Source organism: Littorina saxatilis, linkage group LG12 (genome assembly GCF_037325665.1).
Source record: "Littorina saxatilis isolate snail1 linkage group LG12, US_GU_Lsax_2.0, whole genome shotgun sequence".
NCBI lineage: Eukaryota > Metazoa > Mollusca > Gastropoda > Littorinimorpha > Littorinidae > Littorina > Littorina saxatilis.
Window position 1 is genome coordinate 60,895,371 of NC_090256.1, and position 23,741 is coordinate 60,919,111.

A 23,741-nucleotide genomic window follows, 5' to 3' on the forward strand; every position below is an offset into this window, starting at 1 on the left:
CATTTAACATTATTTTAAATCAGACGGCGGATTTCTACATTTGAAATGACATTTAAAATGACATTTCTTTCAAATGTCTTCTTTTACTAAATATCCTTGCCCTTTGCACTTCACATTACCATTAAATTTGCAGAAGATTTCAACAGCTGCACAATTAATGCTAAAGATTTATAACAGACGCTGACACACAATCAACGAAACAAGCTTGTTTTCATTCCCTTTATTTTCACATGGCTTTAAAAGCAAATCATTCACATGGTGTGTCAGGAACACAATGCAGCATGCATACAAAGGAATAACAGCATATAGTCCATGTGTCCTGATACAGCAGTCCCTGCAATGTACGGCCCCCGGCGTGAGCGGACACCTGACATGTACGGACACATTTGCTCGGCACGGAGTATTTTCCTTCTATATTTGCCCCCCCTTAAACGGACACCTGCAAAACGTGGACACGGACACTCACTTTCGGTCCCAACAGCAGGTCATACCTCCAATGTACGGACAGACCATCGTCAAATTTTCACCACAACAAAATCGATAACAGAGCAGTCCGGCTCTTGGTGCAAAGATCACAGCCGCAATGGCGTGACGACAGTCACTGGTAACTTGAGTGCACCTGTACCCATCAGGAGGGGGGGGGGGGGGGGGGGGGGTAGTTTTGGTCAGGAGTGGAGTACATGCGAAGATGCCAACATGAAACTGCACTGTGCTCTTTATTCTTGTCTGTTGGACGTAAACAACAGAAACCACAGTCGATGAAGGTCCTGAGCGAAAGAGAGTGAAAAACCGGCCACAGTTCTCAGCATCGTGTGTCTGTGTGTAACCTCTTTCATTGACAAGATACTCTTGTTTCCTCTCAGCCTTGACCAGTGAGTCGGTTGCCTAATCTGTGAACCCTTCAGTTGTCTTGCTGTGTCAAAAGTTACGACACAGTCAACTGGTTTTGCTCTGAGTGAACAGTTGGAGCTGACCTCTCTGGCCACAGCCCAACAGTACATGGCTGGAGGGAGTGAGAGAGGGAGAGAGAGAGGGAGGGGGGGGGGGGGGGGGGGGGGGGGTGGAGGGGTAGCTGGCTAAACTCTGTGGGGTGTCCGGTGTCACTGCATGTCAGCAGGAAGAGCATTGGAGAGAAATAGACAGGTGTACTCTTCCATACAATTTCCAAGCATCAGTTGTCACGGCTTGGGGTAGGCATCAGTGAGGGAGAGTGGGAGCTGTGTTATGTACAGTGTATTTCCGACTGAAGAGTGAAAAGTCACTGCCATGCCACATGATCGGCATGCAGTCAATAAAGCCAGACAAGATGAAAATAAATTACATGATTATGACATGCAGCTCTATCTGCTGCTATTTATTCAAACTGGGTTTCAAGCTTATTCTTGCAAAGCATCTGCACACGCTCCTCTGTGCTGTGTTTGTGTGGCTGCTTTCGTATGTCAGTGCATGGTGAGTGTGTTCACTGCCTTGAGGATTTATTTTATCTCTTCTTTTCAACACTTTTCATACAAATCATTTTTACAGAACGTTTAAAGAAGTATTAGGAGTTTATTGTTTAGTAGCCACAAGAAGTGATTAGCATAGACTCAATCCTGTTGTTTGTGTGTCTCTGTGTGAGTCAGTATGGGGGAGGGGGTGGTGTGGTCACCCCTCCCGTGACCGGACACCTGCAATGTACGGACAGTTTTGCTATGGCCCAAGGGTGTCCGTTCATGAGAGGGACTGCTGTACAGGCAATAGGAACGTGTCAGGGCATAAAACACATTCTTCATCATCAACAATATTATTCGGTACAATCACTTTTCATTTGCAAGTCATGCAATTGTTAACTACCCTGATCCCCCTCATCCACACACACACATACACACACAAAACCCACACACATTAAAAAGCACACTCACACAAACCAGGAATCATCTGTGCTCAAAGGCAATCCCACAGAAACACACTTGCACAGATACATTTCAACCGAATTAATGGCACAATCTGCCTGACATTGTATCTTTTAATCTTTCACAAAGCTGTCCACGCTTTATTTGCTTTTTCATGTTCCAAACAAGTCACTTGAAAATGTCTTAAAAGGAAAAAGAGGGCAAAAACTCCATAAAAACAAAGCCTCTTAATAATTACTGAAAAACAACAAAAAAACAGAAAACCTTGTCAAAGTCAATAATAAACAAGCCTGTCATGGTGAATTATGACACAGAAATTCTTAAGACAGTCCACATATTTCCTGCAACTTCTCACAATTCAAGTACTCTTTTCATCTAAAAACTATACGACGGTAAAACAAAATCATAAAATTAAAAAATGGTCTGCTCTGAAAAAGCACACATTTTTGTGACCACTTGGTACCTGAAAAATAAAAATAAATCCCTTCTTCTGATCAGCTGACCTGCTGAAACAGTTTGACGATCTCAAACTGTCTGGGTTGGAAGCCAAGGTATATGACCAAAATCAAGTATGTGGAGCAATATAACGTTTGTGTGCGTTCAGCATTCTGCACCATAACCAGTCTTTGTACAGCAAAAAGGGCTGGGTCACAGCATCACAGGTTTCATCTTCAGTCACTGTCGCTGTCGCTGCCAGATTCGCTCAGTTCCAAGTCATCTTCTGTAAAAGCAAGGGAGAAAAACATTGCTTAATGAATTCATTTGCCAGTAAGTCAATGGACAGAAATACTGATTTATAGGTCACAAACAACATAGCCTATATGGTGAATTAGAATACAACCATCTAAAATCTTATCACAGTTTGGAGAGGATATGAAATTTTTCTGAAAATGCATTCAAAAATGGATGTGGGTAACTACCGCACAAATATATTTATATTACTGACTAAAAAGGGAAGGCGTTATTTCATTCCATAAGCTTCCCTCTCACCATTATCAAAAAGAACTCAAAATGTTAACTTCAAACCACACAGAATACGTCTTTCCATACCAAGTTGCTGCAAATAGCAAATAAAATCAATAATAATAAATAAATTTGAAATTAAAAATTTGTCAATGTTATCTGACTAATCAGTCAATTTGGCAAATCAACTTACTGAGAAAGCTTCCAGCAGAAGAGGTGGACGGTGCTGGTGCTTGTTGTGAGCCATTTTGAAAACCTGCACCAAATAAAATTAAAAAAATAAAAATTGACCGAAAATAAGAAAAGGAAATGCTTGTACATTTCACTTTAGTCATATGTAATATAAATCAGAAAGAAATTAACTGCTCCAGTTTCATGAACATTCAACAAGAAGGGCAAAGCCCACACGACTCACATGCTGAACAGACCTTGATCTTTCTTTCAGAATAATTTTACAATAATTTTACAATAAAACTGAGAAAAACAATATTTATTCAGTAAAGAAAATAATTACAGAAAACTTGGAACTTGAAGATATGTAACCTAACGTGAGTTAGTATGAAAATATAATGTATTTCCCTCACACATATGTAGTTTTGGAAGAGTTATTTTCAATAGTTCAAGGTCAAGGTCACTTCAAAATATATACATTTCAACTTTGAAGGACTCTTGCGACCTTGACCTTGAAGCAAGGTCAACCAAACTGGTGTCCAAAGATAGGGCTTACTTTGCCCTGTATAGCATACATAGCTAAGGTTGCCATTCTCAATAACTTCAGAAAAACTGTGAAAATGTGAAAAACAATCGTTTTTAAGACAACAATTATGGCCCCTGTGACCTTGACCTTGAAGTGAGGTCAAGTTGCCAAACATGTTTCTGAAGATCTTGTAACCATACACCATCAGGCCACAATTGGTGTTGATAGACTTAATAGTGTCCAAGAAATATACAATGTTAAAGGTTTCACAGACGGACGGGGGGGGGACGGACGCCCGGACGCCCGGAAGGACAGGTGGACGATGTCGGTGAGTATATAGACTCACTTTTGTAAGTATAATGTATTTCCCTCACACATATGTAGATTTGGAAGAGTTACCTTCCATAGTTCAAGGTCAAGGTCACTTCAAACTATGTATACAATCCAACTTTAAAGGACCCTTGCGACCTTGACCTTGAAGCAAGGTCAACCAAACTGGTGTCCAAAGATAGGGCTTACATTGCCCTGTATAGCCAACATAGCTAAGGTTGCCATTCTCGATAACTTCAGAAAAAAATGCGAAAATGTGAAAAATGGTCGTTTTTAAGACAACAATTACGGCCCCTGTGACCTTGAACTTGAAGTGAGGTCAAGTTGCCGCACATGTTTTTTGAGATCTTGTAACAATACACCATCAGGCCACATCAGGTGTTGATAGACTTAATAGTGTCCAAGATAATCCAACGTTAAAGTTTTCCGGACGGACAGACGGACGACTCGGGTGAGTACATACTCACTTTTGCTTTGCATGTGAGTCAAAAAACGATAATTTCCTACCCATGGAACTCACTCTAACCTAAAGATTTGACTAGTATAAGCCAGACTTCGGTCATCAAACCCTGAAAGTGTGAGCATTTTTTTAAGCTAAGTATGTACGTCTTTAGATGTAATCAACCAGCTGCACTTCCGGCAAAATGACTGAGGTCTTGTACGTGCCACTGCCGTGACACACTGGCGGGACATGGATGCCGCCCCTGAGTCTGCACTTAAAATTGACCTTTGTACGTCCCGCTCTGTTTTTTACCCCATGACTGGAGGATCCAAGTACTCTACCAGTGAACAAACTGAGCTACCAGGCTACTTTGGAAGAGGATACTTTGGAAATTTCACAGACCACAAAGCAACATAAGACACCCTTTATTCAGAGCTGTCCTTTTATCAAAGACTAGATGAATACCCGCTTCGCCGGGTACCGGCTTCGCCGGGAAGAAGTAGAGCCGAATACCAGGCTGTGCCTGGGACCCGGCTGTGCCGGGTGTACGCCGGCTTTGCCGGCGCACCGCACGGAGGAAGGGAGACAAACGCGGCTGAAAACACTGGAGAAGATAAGGAAGAGTGGATCGAGAGAAAAACCAAAATCGGTTCAGCGCTGCGCGCTGAGAGCACGTGTTGAAATATCTCATCGATGAGGTTGTGTCCGGGGTGTAGCTGAATACGGTGTCCAAATTTGAAAAAGATCCACCGAGAACTTTGGCCGTGCATCGCGAACAGACAAACAGACACTAGAGGTATATATATATAGAAGCCTCAAATTTACTTGTTAGTACCACTATATCAAAGACCTGTTACTTACGTGGTGGGACTTCTGTCATCTCATCATCATCTGAAGAGTCTGAACTGTCCGAACTCAAGTCACCAATCAAGGCAATGTCAGCTTCTGCAGAAACAAATGTGTAAAAATGTCACTCTAATTTTGACCCTGGATTCCATTTCTGCCTTTCCTTCCTTCTTCTCCTTCTTCTTCTTCTCCTTTTTCTTTTTTTTAATACTGTGATAGGGTGGAGTGGAAGGGGGGGGATATAGGCCAGGAAGCATAAATGAGACGCCAAGACAGAGGTTGCGATAACGTGACTTGGCTACAATACTAATGAGACTTGCAGTGAATAAGTATAGGTCAGGTCATCTCAGAACAAAGACTCGCTGGATAATAGCCCAATCTCTTCATGTATGCTTTACTTCACAATGACAATCACCATATTCAAAATCTGCAAAGGTTTAAATACACAATAACATATCCACATAAATAGTTTAACGGATGAGGACGGAATAATATAAAGCAAGTATGATTCAAATACATTGGAATTCCCATTTAAGATTGAAGAAAAAATCTGAACAAATCAGTCCTCAAAAGTGAGTCTTTAGAATTGAGGTAAATTTACAGAAACTTTGACAGAAAATCCTGAAAAATAAGGCCTTAAAAAGGGGGAGGTCTGAACACAAGGGGTCTTAAAAGGGAGGTGCTAACAACCTTACCCTCCCATTTTACTGGAACGTGTGCAGAAGAAAAGAAATAGACCTCGGCGTTATAGGACTAAGTGCACTGTTAAACCTTACCTAGACCTCAGCGTTATAGGACTAAGTGTACTGTTAAACCTTACCTTTGTCACCATCACTGGGAAGGGGTGTTATTGATGGGGAATCTAGTGAAAGTGGAGGACTGCTCTTGCTGTTCTTGCTCTTGGATGGAGATGTCTTTTTCACCTCAACTGGTGTGGCTGGTCGGTGGACCTTAGTACTCTCCCTTTCTGTCCTGAACAGCAGAATCACAATGTTTTTATCACAACATGGTGCATCATCTTTGTCTCTGCCTCTCAAAGTACCATGTGTGTGTGTAGTTGCATAATGCAGAAAGTATTCATTTAACTTTGTGTTAAACGTATCTCTTTGTTTCTTTCACCTGCCAAGACCACGAATAGAATGTTCACTTTCGCTAAACCACCACAGTCTGTGAGTTTGTAGCCAAATGATAAAGAGAAAATGTTCACAATGCTTTACCGCGATATTTTTCGTCCAGGAATCATCAGCATTTCTGTCGCTTTTAAGCACATTTTCCCTGTATCAGTCTACGTCTATAAAATTAAACATTTCAATATAATCGCAACAAGACGTACAACAGGCTCAGACTTTGTCATTTTTTATTGCTAGATATTTATTAGACACATGCATGTGAAGTATAACCTGTTATAATATTGTTCTCTTTTGTCCAGTTGTAATACACATGTAGCAGAAATGTGGTCGTGTTAGTTCTCTTCCTACTGTTAGTGTTACAATGAGCTGAGCTTACAAGTTCTCTTCTCACCTCTCTCAGGTCCCTACACAGAAAACCATTAACTAGAAGAGCAAAGATTCACATTTGGCACATGTAATACGAATCAGAAACATGTTACCTAGCTCCATATAGGCTCAAGAAATTGATAATTTCCTATTTATTGGCCCAAACTCGACTCCATTGTTAACTAGGATCAACAAGACTTGGGTCACATCATCAAATCCTGGAAGAGTGTAAAGTTCATACTTAAATCAAAGATCTCGCTTAAAACATTTTCAAGAAAACAATAATTTTTCATCTTCTGACCCAAATTTGACCCGACTCTGAACTTGAAATTTGACAAGGGTAAACCAGATTGCTCAGGTGAATCAAAAAGGTATTAATAAATTAATAGTATTATCCACTAAATGGCTTCCCACCTTGTTTTCTTCACTAATGCAGTCTGGTCCATTTTTTCCAGGGTGTATGAGCCAGTTTCATGATCAATAATCAGAACACATTCCTTTGCAGTCGGTTTTTTGTTGCCTTTATAAACTGTGTGAGAAGTGCCAGCTCCCTGAAACAAGAAAAAATAGATCATTATACCAATTAATAATAACAGTAATAATAGTATTAATACTTAAGCGATAAGGGAAAAAAATAAGAAACACACTTTAGATAATATATATCAAACTCTGTCAGTTGTCACAATGTTCACAGTACCACTCCATTATATAATATATATGTGTACGTTGTCTGGCTACAACGAACCTGATAAAGTTAACATTCCAACTCCAAGGCATAAGAATCATAACCAAATGAGGCAAAGTGCTGCAAAAAGATCTGAGAAAAAAAAGAACGTAAGCGTTCTAAATGTATAAGATACTGTATGCAAGTTTGTGTGAGTTATTTCTTTCTTTATTTGGTGTTTAACGTCGTTTTCAACCATGAAGGTTATATCGCGACGGGAAAAGGGGGGAGATGGGATAGAGCCACTTGTCAATTGTTTCTTGTTCACAAAAGCACTAATCAAAAATTTGCTCCAGGGGCTTGTAACGTAGTACAATATATATGACCTTACTAAGAGAATGCAAGTTTCCAGTACAAAGGACTTAACATTTCTTACATACTGCTTGACAAAAATCTTTACAAACATTGACTATATTCTATACAAGAAACACTTAACAAGGGTAAAAAGAGAAACAGAATCCGTTAGTCGCCTCTTAGTCTTACGACATGCTGGGGAGCATCGGGTAAATTCTTCCCCCTAACCCGCGGGGGGTTGTGTGAGTTATGGGGAACTAATATCTTCATTTTAAATAAGGATGAAAGTCACGTGGTAACTTCAAATTCAATATTGGTTCTGCGTAAATCTCAGTCTAACTTACTCTTGTTCTTTTGTTGCACATAAAGTATACCTTTAGCCTTAAAACACATGTATTTATATATATTTGTTCCTCTGTTTCTCAGATCTTTCCAAGGCATAGGTTCGTTTCTATGGGCTTGTATGAGGTTTTCAAAACGTTGCTCAATTATAAGAAAAAGAACTGTAAAAATACAGCCATACTTCATGGGAACACAAAATGTTGGCTCACTCAGTTTGAATCCAGTTAAAGCTCAACCATTGTAAACTCTGCCACTGTATGAGTGTATCAGTCTTTATGATGTGGGGTTGAGGGGGGGGGGGTTACGCTGGAAAAATCCTGTGCTAATGTTTCACAGTATAAATTATACACAAATAAGCAGAAATAAGTTAATCTGCAAAGATAGTGATACACATTTCAAAACGTATTGTAACTTAATATTAGCTATTAAGCCAGACTGTTGAAAAACCCTTCTTTCAAAATTCAACACCTAGTTAACATGACCCAAACTGAACATCTAGGTCTTGAAATTGTGAATAAATGTCATAACTCTGTTGACTTACCTGTACGTGTGGCACTGTGACCGTCACCTGATTCCCTTCCCCCACCTCCAGCTTGGCTTCTTGGGAAGTATCCACTGATGCTGGTTTGAAGTCATCTGGGAAAAAATAGTTGTTTTGTTTTAGACTAGATCCCTGCCATCTTTGAGGAAGCAAATCAAATGATTCAATGATGGCAAAAACTATACATTGTACTCCGAGTGTATACAATCGATAGGACTGTATACACTCCGACAATGAAAAGCTTTGTTACATCTCTAAGCCAATGAAATGCCCCCTTACATTAAATTACAAGTCGTTAGGGAGTAGCCAATGAAAAACTAGTCTGAGGTATTGATTGACTTCCGCCATCTCTTTTTCGGAATGTACACAGGGCTGGCAAAAATGTACACTCACATGGTATACAACCATTTCTAGGTCGATACACACTCTAAGTGTGTTCAAAAACTTCGACAATAAACTGCCGTGTGGCATTGGGTGTGCACGTTAAAGATCCCACGATTGACAAAAGGGTCTTTCCTGGCAAAATTGCTTAGGCACAGTTAATAATTGTCTACCTATACCCGTGTGACTTGGAATAATAGGCCGTGAAAGGTAAATATGCGCCGAAATGGCTGCAATCTACTGGCCGTATAAAATTTCATCTCACACGTCATCACTGCAGAGCGCCTAGAACTGTACCCACGGAATATGCGCGATATAAGACTCATTGATTGATTGATTGATTGATTGATCAGTTTTGTGTGTGTGTTTGTTTTTGTCTATGTTTGTGACCTTTGTCCCAGCGTACTTTGATACCAAGAATCGAAAGTGATGCGTTCCTTCGCAAAATGACATCAAATGACGCTCCGAGTGTTGATGCGGTTCAGTGTCTTTTATACATGTACCGTACTTTCCGGGTCATAAGGCGCGACTTTTTTCCTCGAGTTTGACCCCTGCGTCTTGTATAACGAAGCGCCTAATCCGTGTATGAAATACAAAACAAATCAAACAAACCAGTCAAACAACTTGTGATAATGCATGTTTCAGCTACTAGGTACTACCCTGGCCAAGTTTCCTCTCAAGACATCAAAGAGACCGCCCCATAGGTTAAACTCGGTCACTGACCCCGGTGCAGGAAGTGTTTCCTCTCTCAGATCTATGACAGGGGAAACACCTCTCATAGCAAAAACTAGGTCATTGACCCCTGGGAAGAAAGTCAGTGTCTAAACAAGGCAACCCCGCTATCACAATGGACCTGCCTTTCATCTCGCCGCACACACAGAGCACACATATTTCCACTCTGTATTCTTCCTTTGATGTGCGGCTTATTTTCATTCTTCCACGGTTTGTTACCGGTATACTTTTTTAATTTTGGTGCACCCTATCGGCACCCTGCGCCCAATGGGTGACTGGATTACAATTTCGTTTAAAAAGAAGGGGGTGCGCCTTATGCTCTGTAGCGCCTTGTAACCCGGAAAGTACGGTACACCCCGAGAATGTAATCTACGTTACAGCAAAGGCTGTGCAGCATCAGATTGTTTTCGTTTTGTACTCTTATATAAAGTTAAAAAACAAAGGAATACTGTACTCACCAATACAAGAACGAGACAAGACGGTACGAATTTTCGCTTATGGAAGCTTCATCAGGAAAAACAAGAACACAAAAGACAACAAAAAGCAGACGCAACACGGAACGAACAAGGTTTGAAAGAAAATGGAGGGGAAACACGCAAAAAAGGGAAGGAACTCTAGGAACGGAAATGAATGAAAGGGGAGAGAAGTGGTTGGATGAAGTCATGGGCACAGGCATACTAGACTAAAAGTGATACACATTCATAAAAGGGGGGAGGGGGAGGGGGGGGGGGGGGGGGGACAGGAAGAAAAAAAAAAAAAAAGAAAAAAAAAAGGGGGAGGGGGGGAAACAAACGTACGCACGCACACATACACACAACCAAACACATGAATACACACATAAACACACACACACATTCACACACAAACACACGTACCGTAAATCCACAGTATGTTTTGGGAATACAAGTACATCACATTTTCGCATTCAAACCGTCAGGTGTGGATGTGCCCAGGGATAATATGAAATCGGACTCTACTTGTTTTCTGTCTGTGGAGGTGCTGTACATTTGCCAGACACCTTTCACACGTGCATCCAGGGAGGTGTGGTTGCTGCTGTTGAAATGTTGGGCAACAGACCTACAGCGGCGATGCCGAATATCTGCCAGATGTTCGGTGAAGCGGGTAGAGAGGGTTCTTTCGGTCTCACCAATGTAGAGTACTTTTAGTCTAGTATGCCTGTGCCTATGACTTCATCCAACCACTTCTCTCCCCTTTCATTCATTTCCGTTCCTAGAGTTCCTTCCCTTTTTTGCGTGTTTCCCCTCCATTTTCTTTCAAACCTTGTTCGTTCCGTGTTGCGTCTGCTTTTTGTTGTCTTTTGTGTTCTTGTTTTTCCTGATGAAGCTTCCATAAGCGAAAATTCGTACCGTCTTGTCTCGTTCTTGTATTGGTGAGTACAGTATTCCTTTGTTTTTTAACTTTGTTCATCTTACCACAGTCACTTCGTTGTTTAGATTACTCTTATATAGTTATAATCAACTGCTCTGCGTCGAATGACAAATTTGCTTTGCTACCAGAAGTTAACGCTGGAGTGTATATATATATATCTGAGTGCGTATAGCCAGTGCGTTCAATAATTGAGTACCTGTCTGCGTGCCTGTTTGTTTGTGGATCTGTCCTTAGTCTGTGATCGATCTGCCTGGGTGTGCAGTGTTTCTAGGATTCACCATGGCTCTCTGTGTCTGTATATTGTGATGTAACTTTACGTAGATCTATAATAAGATTCCCGTGCGATTTTTCAAAATTATGAGCGTTTGATTTTGAGTATTTGGTTCGAATCACTCAATCAGGCAACTTTTTCTCGACACTCTACTGACACTGTTACATTTATAAGTTTTTGAGCCGATCACAGAAAAAGTGAAGAAAAAAATGAGTTCAAAGAAAAAACAGAAATGCATAGTGAATGCAACGATACCACACATACTTTGTGAACTCAATTCCCAAGTCTGGGTCTCAGTGTCGCAGGGTTTCGACTCAACTTTTGTGTTCCCTTCGGGTAACGTTCCTGACTTTGTTTTTTGACTTTGTTTTTTAAAATTGGTTTAATTTAAATGTGTGCTATGTTAAACTTGTGGGGTCCTGATTTGGCCTAAATGGTCCGCTGGACCCAAAAAGCAACAGCTAACTAACTAACTAACTAGTCTCTGGTGGATTAAGCACGCACGTCGACATCAACATATGGTATTACATTTGATAATTCACTGTACTTACATCGAAACGAATGGAAAGCTACTCTGGAATTCGGTTCAAAACTTTTCCCAAGTCGGAGCTCATGTACTTCGCTGTCAACAGGTAACGCCATGATCTCTCTCTATGCTTCTTTGTGTCAAAAATTCCTTGAGAAAAACCCGTTATTCTTTTTCTGTCATGCTTCTCCAACCGGAAGTAAACATTGCACCGGCGAAGAGGGAAAAATACCCGACCCTAGGCTTTGACCCCGGATTTTCTGTTGCGCATTCTAAAAGGCCATTGGTTTTTTTCTGTCTGAACAATAAAAACTTTGGCCTTTTATCTCGGCTGCATTATCTTATCCGTTTGTTTGTTTTATGCAATTGTTAAAATATGAGATTTCAATCACAATCTATTCAATATTTAGTCTTACATGTACTTTTTAAAAACTTTATCTTATGCATTAAAATAACAATGTCTTATTGCTGTTTTATTCCATTTCCTCTTGACTGTAGCCAAATGCGGGCATGCCAATGGCATTAGAATCAAAACGCACTTTACCACAGGCTCTTTCATTCCTTCTCTGTGTAGTACAGGGCAAATGCAGGTTTGATTCTTGACAAAGCTGGTATAATGATAAGGTACACTCTTTATAATCAGTTTTTGTTCTCTTTGACTAGTTTTTTTTATTCATGTATCTGTTTTGTGTGAATAAAGCTCAGATGTATGGTTGTACTTTATAGCGACATTAAGTTTTAGTGTATGCATGCAAAGATTTCTTCTGGATTCTTCTTTTCCAATGTGTGTGTGTGTGTGTGTGTGTGTGTGTGTGTGTGTGTGTGCGAGAGAGAGACAGACAGACAAACAAACAGAGACAGGGACAGACCGACAGAGAGAGAAGTACAGAACTCATGTTAGGCAGTGACAGTTTCATAAACTGCTGCACACACACTTATCAGGCAAACACAGCCACACAAACAAATACAGACAGAGCAGCATGGTAAAGATTTTATTTTTGTAAAAATATTGCACAGTATACCCGTATTTCATAAATTATTAAAAAAAAGTTCTTGTTTTCATAAACTCCAGCTTCTTGTTTTCCGTCCACTGTAGACATCATGCTGATCATCTCGTCTGTGCTTTCTTATCCACTAGAGAGATAAAACAGTTGAAAATACCACATTGTCTGAGCGAACGACGAAGAAGAAGAAAAATACCACATAAGAAAGTTTTAAAAACACACACACAATAAAAGGGTCACCATGCACTTGTCAAGACCCAAAAACAAGTTATTCCATCTTTACAGTAGATATACAAATGCCAGCTAACACTCATTAACAGGTAAATTCAGCTTTATAAAAGTATGAACTAGGTCTCCTGCAGTGATGAACTTCTGGTCTGACACAACGCAAACTCACACTTGCAAACTTGCACGCACGCACACACATGTTCACTCGGGCACACGCACGCATGCACAGACACTTGCAAAAACAGTGTCTGTACACACGCTACAAGAACATATATATGTACTTCAAGGTAAAAATGTTAACCAGATTAGCGAACCATAAATTCAAGAAGCAATTAATGTGTATCTGAAGAGAAACAAAGCAATGACTCACACAATCAGATAAAAAGTAGGAGCAGTGCTGATGCTGACAGAGGGCTGAACTGGTACTGATGGAAGTCATCTCTGCCTGCAGTGGCATCTCTCAAGTCTCACTTGATCTCTTTCTCCAAGATGCTCTGATGAAAGAAACAAACATGGCAACATACTTTAAGACAGGTTCAGGACATACTAAAGAAACAATCACAATGAACTCCAAATTCTCTTGAGGCTTCTGTCCTTTTCATGAGACTAGACTGTCCCTAGGAGTGATGAACTTGAAATGGGCTAAACTATGAAACTGAAAGGAGGATTTTTTTGTAATATCAGGCTATTTCATAATTATGCCGCTTTAAAATGTGAACATTATAACAATACACCTTTACTTCAACATACATGCGCATAGTGCTTTTAGTTATGTGCTATAGAAATCTCCTTAATAAATAAAATAAATACATGCACACATGAATGTGTGCCTTTCTCCATCCAGCCCTTACCCCATTGACATGTACATCTTTTTGAACCATAGAAACACTGTTTTTGTGATTCAGAAAACAAAATAGAACCTCAACACCAAAAAAACTGAATGGATAAAATCTAAAAAAATAAATCAAAATGCACGAAGAAAAACAGAGTACAGTTAGCATAGGACTCTCCTTTCTCCTCCTCCTTATTGCCGCTACACATACATGAATAAGGAAAACACAAACAATCAAGGCAAACACAGAACAGTTCATTTGTCACAGTCTGCACAGTGTTTTATACTTTCCTTTTACCAGTCCAGTCCCGTCATCAGTTGCCTGTGTGTGTGTTTTCCTGTCACTCGTTCAATGCCCAATGGCTGTCATGCCATCTATCATGAACTGGTCACTTCCTGTCAGTGATTCATTCATGTCTGTAGGTTCTTGTCCAATGTCCACTGGCTGTCATGCCATCTATCATGGAATGGTCGCTTCCTGTCAGTGATTAATTCATATCTGTAGGTTCTGGCACCTTGGTCTCTCCCTGTCACTTGCTTTCTGTCTGGCTGTCACTGACTGTCATGACATTTTTGTTCCATACCTGTCTCTTCGTGTCACTCAATCATTGTCCATTGTGTTCAGTTGTCATGGCATTTTCGACACAGCCTTCGTGTTCGTCGCTTTTGTTGAGCTCAATGTTCTCATTGTCTGTGTCAATGTTTGACCTCCTCAATATAACTCTCATAATGTCTGTTGAGTTCTGGGGCGTGTGCTGTTTGTGACACAGCACAGTTTCTCCAGTCTTTCTTATTGTACTGAGTGTCTGACAGTCATTGCTCACTTGTCTCAACTTGGTTTCACTCCGCTTCATGTCATGTCACTGGTCACACCGCATACTCTTCCAGAGATTTGTTTAATGTCCGCAGTTGGCCGTCATATCACTTGTGCTACTGAGTAGAGTGGTCTCTTCATGTAATTCAAAGTCCATGCACAATTTGTGTCACAATCAAAGTGAAGTTTATGCCACTAAGTTGCAATCTATTTCATTTGGCTGTTATGCCATTTTGATGCAGCCGTTCGTGCCCTTGTGCTCATTTTAACTACACATATGATTGCTTTTAAGCTATCTGTGTTAGAGAATGGTACAACCTGTCCACAGTGTTTGGGTCTACAGTGGAACCCTCCCTTGTAAGACAGCCCCCCCCCCCCACTCCCCCTGATTTCACATCTTGTTTTTTTAAGTCTTCTGTTCATAACCTCTGTAAATTGACATCCCTCTTAAGATCTGACTTTCTGTTGTTTTTTTAGGTACATGTAGTTAAAGAGGGGGTTCCACTGTAATGCTATTAATGTCATCTCAAAGTCTCTTCTAGCTATTCACTGAAAGTCTACTCAATCAATCAATGAGGCTTATATCGCGCATATTCCGTGGGTACAGTTTTAGGCGCTCTGCAGTGATGCCGTGTGAGATGAAATTTTATACGGCCAGTAATTGCAGCCATTTCGGCGCATATTTACCTTTCACGGCCTATTATTCCAAGTCACACGGGTATCGGTAGACAATTATTAACTGTGCCTAAGCAATTTTGCCAGGAAAGACCCTTTTGTCAATCGTGGGATCTTTAACGTGCACACCCAATGTAGTGTACACGGGGGGAGTTCGGACACCGAAGAGAGTCTGCACACAAAGTTGACTCTGAAATAAATTTCCGCCGAACCTGGGATCGAACTCACGCTGACAGCGGCCAACTGAATACAAATCCAGCGCGCTACCAACTGAGCTATATCCCCGTCCATTGAGCTGTTACACCATTTGCGCCAAAGCACAGCACCTTTCTGTCACACCTCCATCTGTCCATTGCCTTTTATTGCCATGTCACATGTGTCAAAATGGTCTCCATTTTATCCCCTAAATGTTCACTGCCAGTTTCCATGTGGCCATCACACTATTTGTATTGACCCCTCACAGTGGTCTGTACAAGTCATTCATTCAAGGTTAACATCTGGCTATTATGCCATTTGCGTCACAGCTGGGTCTCTTCCTGTCACTCACTCACTGTCAGTTGTTGCCTTTGCAATTGTGTTATAGTCCTTCTGGGAGTGTCCTCCCAAATCATGACTGGGTTTGGGTTGTAAGTAGTTGGGGGGAGGGGGTGTGGCAGGGTCTTGTTTGTACGACTTAACCAAGACCAGCTTCCTTACTGAGTAACGGTCTGCTTTGACATAAAAGCAACTACCGTACTTTCCCGGTCATACTTTCGGTCATAAGGCGCGACTTTTTTCCTCTGTGTATGAAATACGAAACGCCTGAGTACCAGTCAAACAACTTGTGATAATGCATGTTTCAGCTACTAGGTACTACCCTGGCCAAGTTTCCTCTCAAGACATCAAAGAGACCGCCCCATAGGTTAAACTCGGTCACTGACCCTGGTGCAGGAAGTGTTTCCTCTCTCAGATCTATGACAGGGGAACCACCTCTCATAGCAAAAACTGGGTCATTGACCCCTGGGAAGAAGGTCAGTGTCTAAACAAGGCAACCCAGCTATCACAATGGACCTGCCTTTGATCTTGCTGCACACACAGAGCACACATATTTCCACTCTGTATTCTTCCTTTGATGTGCGGCTTTTTTTCATTCTTCGACCGTTTGTTACCGGTATACTTTTTTTAATTTTGGTGCGCCCTATCGGCCCCCTGCGCCCAATGGGTGACTGGATTACAATTTTGTTTAAAAAGAAGGGGGTGCGCTGTAGCGCCTTGTAACCCGGAAAATATGGTAGTTTTAACCTTTTTCTGTCCATCAAATTCCCACTTTTACTTTTAGCAGTGATACATCCTTTGAGATTGGTTTGGGTTAAACTTGAATTCCAGTACTTGCAAAGAAAATTATATTCTGGGATGCTTCCTTTTAAGGGCACATTTAAATCAGTGCGGGTTCTCTTTGCATTTCTCTTGCAAGTAAACTTGTCTCAGAAAGCCAGTAAAACTGTCTCAGTAACCACCTACTAGATGTCTGCATATCATTCAATGTATTCACTGACAATGTCTACATCCAGTGTCACTAAAGTCTCCTGCATTTCATCATTAGCCAAGTCTACCCTCATGTCAAGGGCAGGATACTGCGGAGGAGGGGTTTAAGTGCACACCTGTGAAACACTCCTGCTAAATCAACTCTTCTCCAGTCATAGTACCTGGGGCACAGTGTCTCAAACCAACAGAAACAGAACATATTTTATTCCATTTATTTGAAGTTACAGCCGATAAAATGAAACTCAAACAGAAGTCTTGCCTGAAAACATGTAAAGTATCTGGGCATGGAATTCTTGGTCTGACTAGAAACAATACAAGTGGACGTTTCCTTATCAAAAGTGACTGTGAACCTAAAGATTTAAGACAGAAGCTGATAGAATTACTTGTTTTAATCAAATGAAATTCTGAGATGAACTTGCTCTGAAACAGTCCAAGAGGTAGTTGTGTTAACCAAACTCTTACGAAACTTACTTCAGATAGCCCTCCTTTCTACAACGGACAACTTTCTTAGATCAATTTTTAAAGAGATATTATGTCGTACCTTTTGAATTATGATTGTACTTGAACAGATGCTGTGAGGGGAAAGCAGTAGCAACAATTTGACAGAGCTCACTTCAAGACATTACTTTCCTTGCTAGGCTTTCTCTGTTTAGTTTGTGTGATAAAAGTTAGGCTGATCCAAGCCAAATGAGCAAAAGGAATACCTCTTAGAAATTTTGAAATGTTCAACTTTGAAAACATTGCCAGGTGTTTGTGTCTGGATACTGAACCTGGTACAACACTTCATACCAACAATAAAATGGGATTTAACATAGTTTTCCGCTTATAACAAGAAGAGCAAACGCTCGATCGAGTCACTTTCGCAGTTCTGAATATTATATGAGGCATCAGATGGACAGGAAGAAATTGCTATTCACAACACAATGAGTCACGTTCACATAAAATTTGAGCCCGGTCACTTTTATAGTTTCCGAGAAAAGCCCAACGTTAAGTTGTGTGTTGCTGAACAGAAAAGGCTAGTTATCTCCCTTGTTTTTCTGATAACGTTCGTAAAAGGCTACAGATGTAAATACTTTGATGTAAAGAATAATCCTACAAAGTTTCAATCACATCCGATGAACTTTGTCAAAGATATAAAATGTCTAATTTTTCCTTTGACGCTGACCTGTGACCTTGAAAAAGGTCAAAGGTCAACGAAACCATCGTTAAAGTGTAGAGGTCATTGGAGGTCACGACTAAACAAAATATGAGCCCGATCGCTTTGATAGTTTCCGAGAAAAGTCCAACGTTAAGGTGGTGTCTACGGCCGGCCGGACAGACTAACACTGACCGATTACATAGAGTCACTTTTTCTCAAGTGACTCAAAAATGTGGAAAAAAATATCAGGCATACATAAAAGTCTTGATGAAGCTGCAAAAAATGAACCGAGAAAGACCAGCTAGGTGTGTGTTTCTGTATGAATGATAATTACAGACAAACGGATGTAATTAATGTCAAGACATGAAAACATGAACAAAGATCTGTCAGGGGGAAAAAGTTAATCTTCTAAACATAAAAACAAAGAGATTAAGCAGAAGCTACAGTCTTTTTATTTTAGAACAAAATGACAATGTGGGGGTTAAAGCTCATGTAGTGAGTATACGAAACAAAAACCAGACACATCTGTTCACCAATGTTTAGATATTGAATAAGATTTAGAAATGAAACTGTACCATATCAATGCGCACAACATAAAAATAGTCCAGTAAAATGAGTTTGACAAGCTCCAGTCTGATTTGTCAGTAAGCTGCTTCAGAGTTCAGTTGGAGTTCAAAGTCAAGGTCGACTGCAGTAAAAGATGTAGCCAAGTTTGTCAAACCTAACGATCAGTCAGCAGCGCACAGTTGTTAATTCGAACTACTGGAGTGGGTGTGTAGTCAAGTGGTATGTCCGTTTGTGACATGTGGCAGTCAACACACCTCGGCACTGAAGACAGAAAACAGTTCAGTTTGGTGTTGTCTGCAGTATTCAACAAGTCAAGTTGACTTCAACGCTGAGAGGAGAACTTACTGGGAGCTTACAGAAAATCTCGAATACGATACCATTCATTTTGTCGCTCTTCTGTAATACACTAACTTTTTGTCTGAGTCTCGAACCAAGTGAAGGTAGACTTCGGGAACATTTTCAATTCTTTTGACAGACTGTTCTGGGTATGGTACATGTAGTAAGTTCTCCTTTCAACCGAAGTTCAAGGTCAATCTATGGTGTCAATGTTCCCCTGCATCGTCACTTCTACATAATAAGGCCCCCTCCCACACCTTGCTAAATCAGCCTCAGTTTGTTCCTTCCCCTCTTTCTTTACTAGAAAAATAAAAAGTAAAACGAGGGTGTGGGGAGACGTGTGTGAGACACTGGAGGAAATTCCTGACTGCCGATATATGTACCTCCGTGTCTAAAAGACTGTAACACTGCTGAAAGCCCCCAAACCCCAATGAAAATCTTCAGATCATACTAAATTGAAGAGGTAACACTCACTCTTATGCGCATACTTCTGGCCATTAGAAAGGGACATTAACATGATTATGAACAAACATATTTCTCCATCCAGACCCGGGGCTAACAACCCATTCCTATTTCTTTTTTTGGACAGCAAACAACCCCCCCCCCCCCCCCTTCTTATCCATCCCATCTTTTCCTGATCAACTCACTGCCCAACCCCCTAACCCCCCCCCCCCCCCCCCCATGTTTCCGCTTTGTTTTTGTTGTTATTAGCATCCGCGCTCACAAGAGCGCCCGCTCCCAGCTTGCAATTCACTAAAAACTCACAGATCGGCATACACGACACAACACAGACAAGTGCCTTGAACCCACCTGGTCTTGAGAACTTCACACCTTCTGTTTCTTGGCAGGCCCATCGTCCCCTTTGGGCGGCTCTGCCTCCAGGACTTTGATCCTCTGTCCTGACAGGTTCTGCCCATGGAGTGTCTGTATGGCTCGCATGGCTGCCTCCTTGTTGGCGAACTTTGCGTAGCCATAGTTGCGGCCTTGGGAAGAAAGGAAGAAAAAACGTTTGACAAGGATAACGACAAACGAAACTGTTCAAAAAGAAGAGTTGTAATATGCCATGAATGCATCATTGCTGTATGGTTTTCATGGCTGACTAATAACTAAGTGGAGGTTAAACCGCAAGTATGCCTGAGTTACCACTGATCAACATTGATGGCGAAAATTGTAAGGCTTCTTTTTAAGCCTACTGTCTATATGATACTTACCGAGACAGTACTATTCTTGCACATTATCTATTATAGGCCGAAAAAATTGGACAAAACGCTGCGTGGGTACAATTATCTCCCATAACCATGCGCCACCGTGGATCCCAAGCACTGTCTGAGTGCTTCCCCCTTACAGGATGTAGGTGGCGCGTCCTCTTTCTTTATGAGCTGCAGACCCTCAAAAAGCCCATAACATATCAAGAGGGGAGGCGGGAGGGAAACTCTAATAGTACTGTCTCGGTAAGTATCATATAGACAGTAGGCTTAAAAAGAAGCCTTACAGTCAATATAACACTTACCTCGACAGTACTATTCTTGCACAGAATACCAGAGTGGTGTGAGGGTGATATGTAGAGTATTAAACTCCTTAATCAAAATCACTTAAATCCAAGGATTAAGATACCCAGGCAATTTTCGAACAGTACTACCGTAAAAGAAAATATACCCAAGAAAAATACCTTAGACTGACGTGACCATGCTGGCAACCACTGCTTTGGCAATGCCATACGACTGGTCAAGCCTGAGACTGGAAAAGTCTCGCATATAGTGGTTAATAAACGTGGCTGGAGTCTTCCAGAACGCGACCGCCATTATGCTTTGGAGCGAGGCACCCCGCACGTGCGCCAACGAGGAGCCGATAGCCCGAATCTCGTGTGCCCTGATGTCAGGGACCACATCCACTTGAGCATGAACATAAGCCTGTTTGATAAGCAAGGTCAGCCAACGAGCTAAAGTTTGTCTAGAAATATCCGATTGGTACTTCGGATTAAGCGAGACAAACAGTGACCGCTTAGAAGACCGAAAGCTACGTGTTCTATCCAGGTACACTCTAAGGGCACGTACTGGGCAGAGGAAGCGATCAGGGTCATCATGTTCAAGAGTGGGAGCCAAGGCTTGAATGACTACTGGTTTGGACAACTCCGAGGCATTCTGATTCTTGGCTCGAAAGTCTGGTAGGAAAGCCAACGTCACCTGATGTGTGGTGAACTCAATGTCAAATTCCAGGCCACTCAAAGCTTGAATACCACTGAGTCTACGGCAAGTGGCTAAAGCGATGAGGAACACAGTCTTAAAAGTCAGGAACTTGATACTAATGCCTGCCAGGGGTTCAAACTCCTTGCTACGCAGGAGTTTGAGAACCAGGAAGACATCCCACTTGGGAAATGAAACCCGAGGTTTAGACACCGCTGCATTGCTAATACCCGAAAGGACATTAGCAATGAGGGAGGAACTGATCAAGTGTTCAGGTCTGCGACCAGTAGCAGCCGCAATCGTGGAAGTGATGGCAGATTTGTATCCAAGAAGAGTCTTAGAAGAAAGACTCTTCTTTTGATACACTTCCACCAGGAAGTTGGCCAAGTCCTGTGTTGAGGGATAAAGCGGCTTTATCCCCTTGGACAAGGCGAAGGAGGCCCAAGCTCTCCAGCGTAAGTCATAGAGCTGATTAGTTGATCGCCTCTTAGCGTTCAAGGAAAACTCTACTGAACTCTTGTGCAATCCTAGTGCAAGCAGTTTGGAGCGCACAAGAGCCATGCGGTCAAGCACAGACTCTCTGGACGTGGATGAGGGAGGCCTGATCGAGGCTGGAGCAGACTTCCCCCGTCCAGATTCAGAGGTAGAGGGTCTACGTGGGTGAGACCGCGAAGATCTGGAAACCACGGAGCTGTTGGCCAGTAAGGCGCGACCAAAATCAGTCTTGGCCGTTCCTGCAGATACTTTGCCAGTACCCTCGGAATCAGAGATGTCGGGGGATAGGCGTAAGCATCGAGGAGCCTCCACGAGAGAGTGAATGCGTCCACGTGGAACGCATTCGTGTCTCGAAAGGGGCTGACGTACCTGGGAAGCCGAGCGCTGAATCGAGTTGCGAACAGATCGATCAGAGGACGGTCCCACCTTGCCCACAGACGCCGTAGAACGTTGTGAGCGATGGTCCATTCTGTGGGGAGAACCTGATCGCCCCGACTGAGAATGTCGGCCAGGGCGTTCAGTTTCCCCGGAACGAATTGGACTGACATCCGGACCTGATTGGTCTGGCACCAGAGCAGAATCTCCTCCGCTAACAGGGAGAGGGACCGAGAATTGGTGCCCCCCTGGTGGCGAAGGTAAGCTAGGCATGTGGTGTTGTCCCCGTGGACCAACACATCCTGATCCCGAATCAGGAGGCGAAACTCCAGCAGAGCCCGACGAACCGCCTCCAACTCTAGAAAGTTGATGTGTAGGAGGGACTCCTCCTGGGTCCAGACCCCCTGGGCCTCGTGCAGGTCCAGGTGGGCCCCCCAACCCCGCGTAGAAGCGTCGGTGTACAGGAAGAGAGACGGCCTTCTCGGTTGGATAGGCACCGCAGAGTTGAGCCAGATCGGGTCCAGCCATTGGACTACAGCCTCGTGAAACCAAGGCCCGATCTGGACCAACTCGGTGTAATCGAGAGGCCTGGAAGTCCGATCTGCTACTGCCCGTTGCAGGGGACGTTTGTGTAGCCTTGCAAGGGGCAGCAGCAGAGCGACAGACTCCATGGAACCCAACAGTTCCGCCAGCCGTCTGTGAGGAACAGCGCGGCAAGCCTGAATGGAGAGGATCTTTCGCCTCAGGGAGAGGATTCTGTCCGGGGAGGGAGACACAGTGTAAAGCACTGTGTCGAACGCCATCCCCAAGTAGCAAAACTGCTGGGCTGGCACGAGGTCCGACTTGTGCCACTGTATCTGGAACCCCAAAGCATGGGTCCGTTCCAGGACCTGCCGGGTGTGTTGGAGGCATTGATCGCGAGACTGGGCAAGGGTGAGCCAATCGTCCAAATATTGACGCAGACGCACACCCTGAGCTCTGACCAACGCCGCCAGCTCCTTGACCACCTTTGTAAAAATCAGCGGGGCCAAGGACAGGCCGAATGGGAGGGCCCGAAACTCGAACACTGTGCCCTCCCAAACAAACCGGAGCAGATGTCGGTACCCCGGGGCCACCAGGATGTGGAAGTAAGCATCCTGGAGGTCCACAGACGTGGCCCAATCGTTTGGCCGGATGGCCAACCGGACCGACGAAGGGGTTTCCATCTTGAACTTGCACCTGCGAAGGTACAAGTTCAAGGTGGAGAGGTCCAACACCGGCCTGAACCTGCCGTCCTTTTTGGGGACAGTGAACAGGCGGGAGTAGAACCCCGGAGAAGGCTGAGAAAGGGGGTAGACAGCCTTCTTCTCGACCAACGAGTTCACCTCGTCTTGAAGAGCCTGCCATCTGGCAGGGTCTCGAGGAGGGGGGAACGTCAAAGGTAGAGCGGACAATGGAGGTTGTGACGACAGCGGTAGAGAAAACCCCGACCCCACCACCCTCAAGATAAACTGGTTGGAGACCAGTCTGCCCCACATGTCGCGGGCCCGAAAAAGGGAACCGACGGACGAAAGAGGGGCAACTTGAGGGGGCGTCAACGTAGGGCCGGGACTCACTGAAAATTCTGCTGGCGGGCAGGCGCAGGCTTGCGACCACCCCCCTGGTGGTGCTGCTTACCCTTACCTGTCTGAGCACCCTTCTTCTTGCGCTTGGGAGCACGAGAAG

At 42.8% G+C, this 23,741-nt stretch overlaps 2 protein-coding genes across 3 annotated transcripts in view; both read right to left on the reverse strand.

Annotated features, from left to right (window-relative positions):
• Window positions 1-205: 205 nt before the first annotated feature.
• On the reverse strand, window positions 206-12,083 carry LOC138982450 (ELL-associated factor 1-like). Its single transcript, XM_070355742.1, has 7 exons — window positions 11,892-12,083; window positions 8,568-8,662; window positions 7,081-7,217; window positions 5,991-6,142; window positions 5,186-5,269; window positions 3,049-3,111; window positions 206-2,613 (listed from the first exon to the last, which is right to left on the reverse strand). The coding sequence occupies exons 1-7, from the start codon at window positions 11,980-11,982 to the stop codon at window positions 2,564-2,566; spliced, it is 672 nt and encodes a 223-aa protein (XP_070211843.1). The 5' UTR covers window positions 11,983-12,083; the 3' UTR covers window positions 206-2,563.
• A 761-nt stretch (window positions 12,084-12,844) lies between these two features.
• The window catches only part of LOC138982449 (RNA-binding protein 45-like), a 28,278-nt gene continuing 17,381 nt past the window's right edge, over window positions 12,845-23,741 (reverse strand). Inside the window, exons 11-13 of one of the 2 annotated variants that reach the window (XR_011460870.1) lie at window positions 19,795-19,967; window positions 13,469-13,592; window positions 12,845-13,000 (exon numbers count right to left, since the gene is read on the reverse strand). Coding sequence is in view for 1 of the 2 variants with exons in the window: in XM_070355741.1 (XP_070211842.1) it covers window positions 19,810-19,967 (158 nt within the window). In the remaining variant the exon portion in view is untranslated. Of the gene's footprint in view, window positions 13,001-13,468; window positions 13,593-17,141; window positions 18,910-19,794; window positions 19,968-23,741 lie in introns of those variants that run through there. The other variant, XM_070355741.1, reaches the window with a different exon arrangement.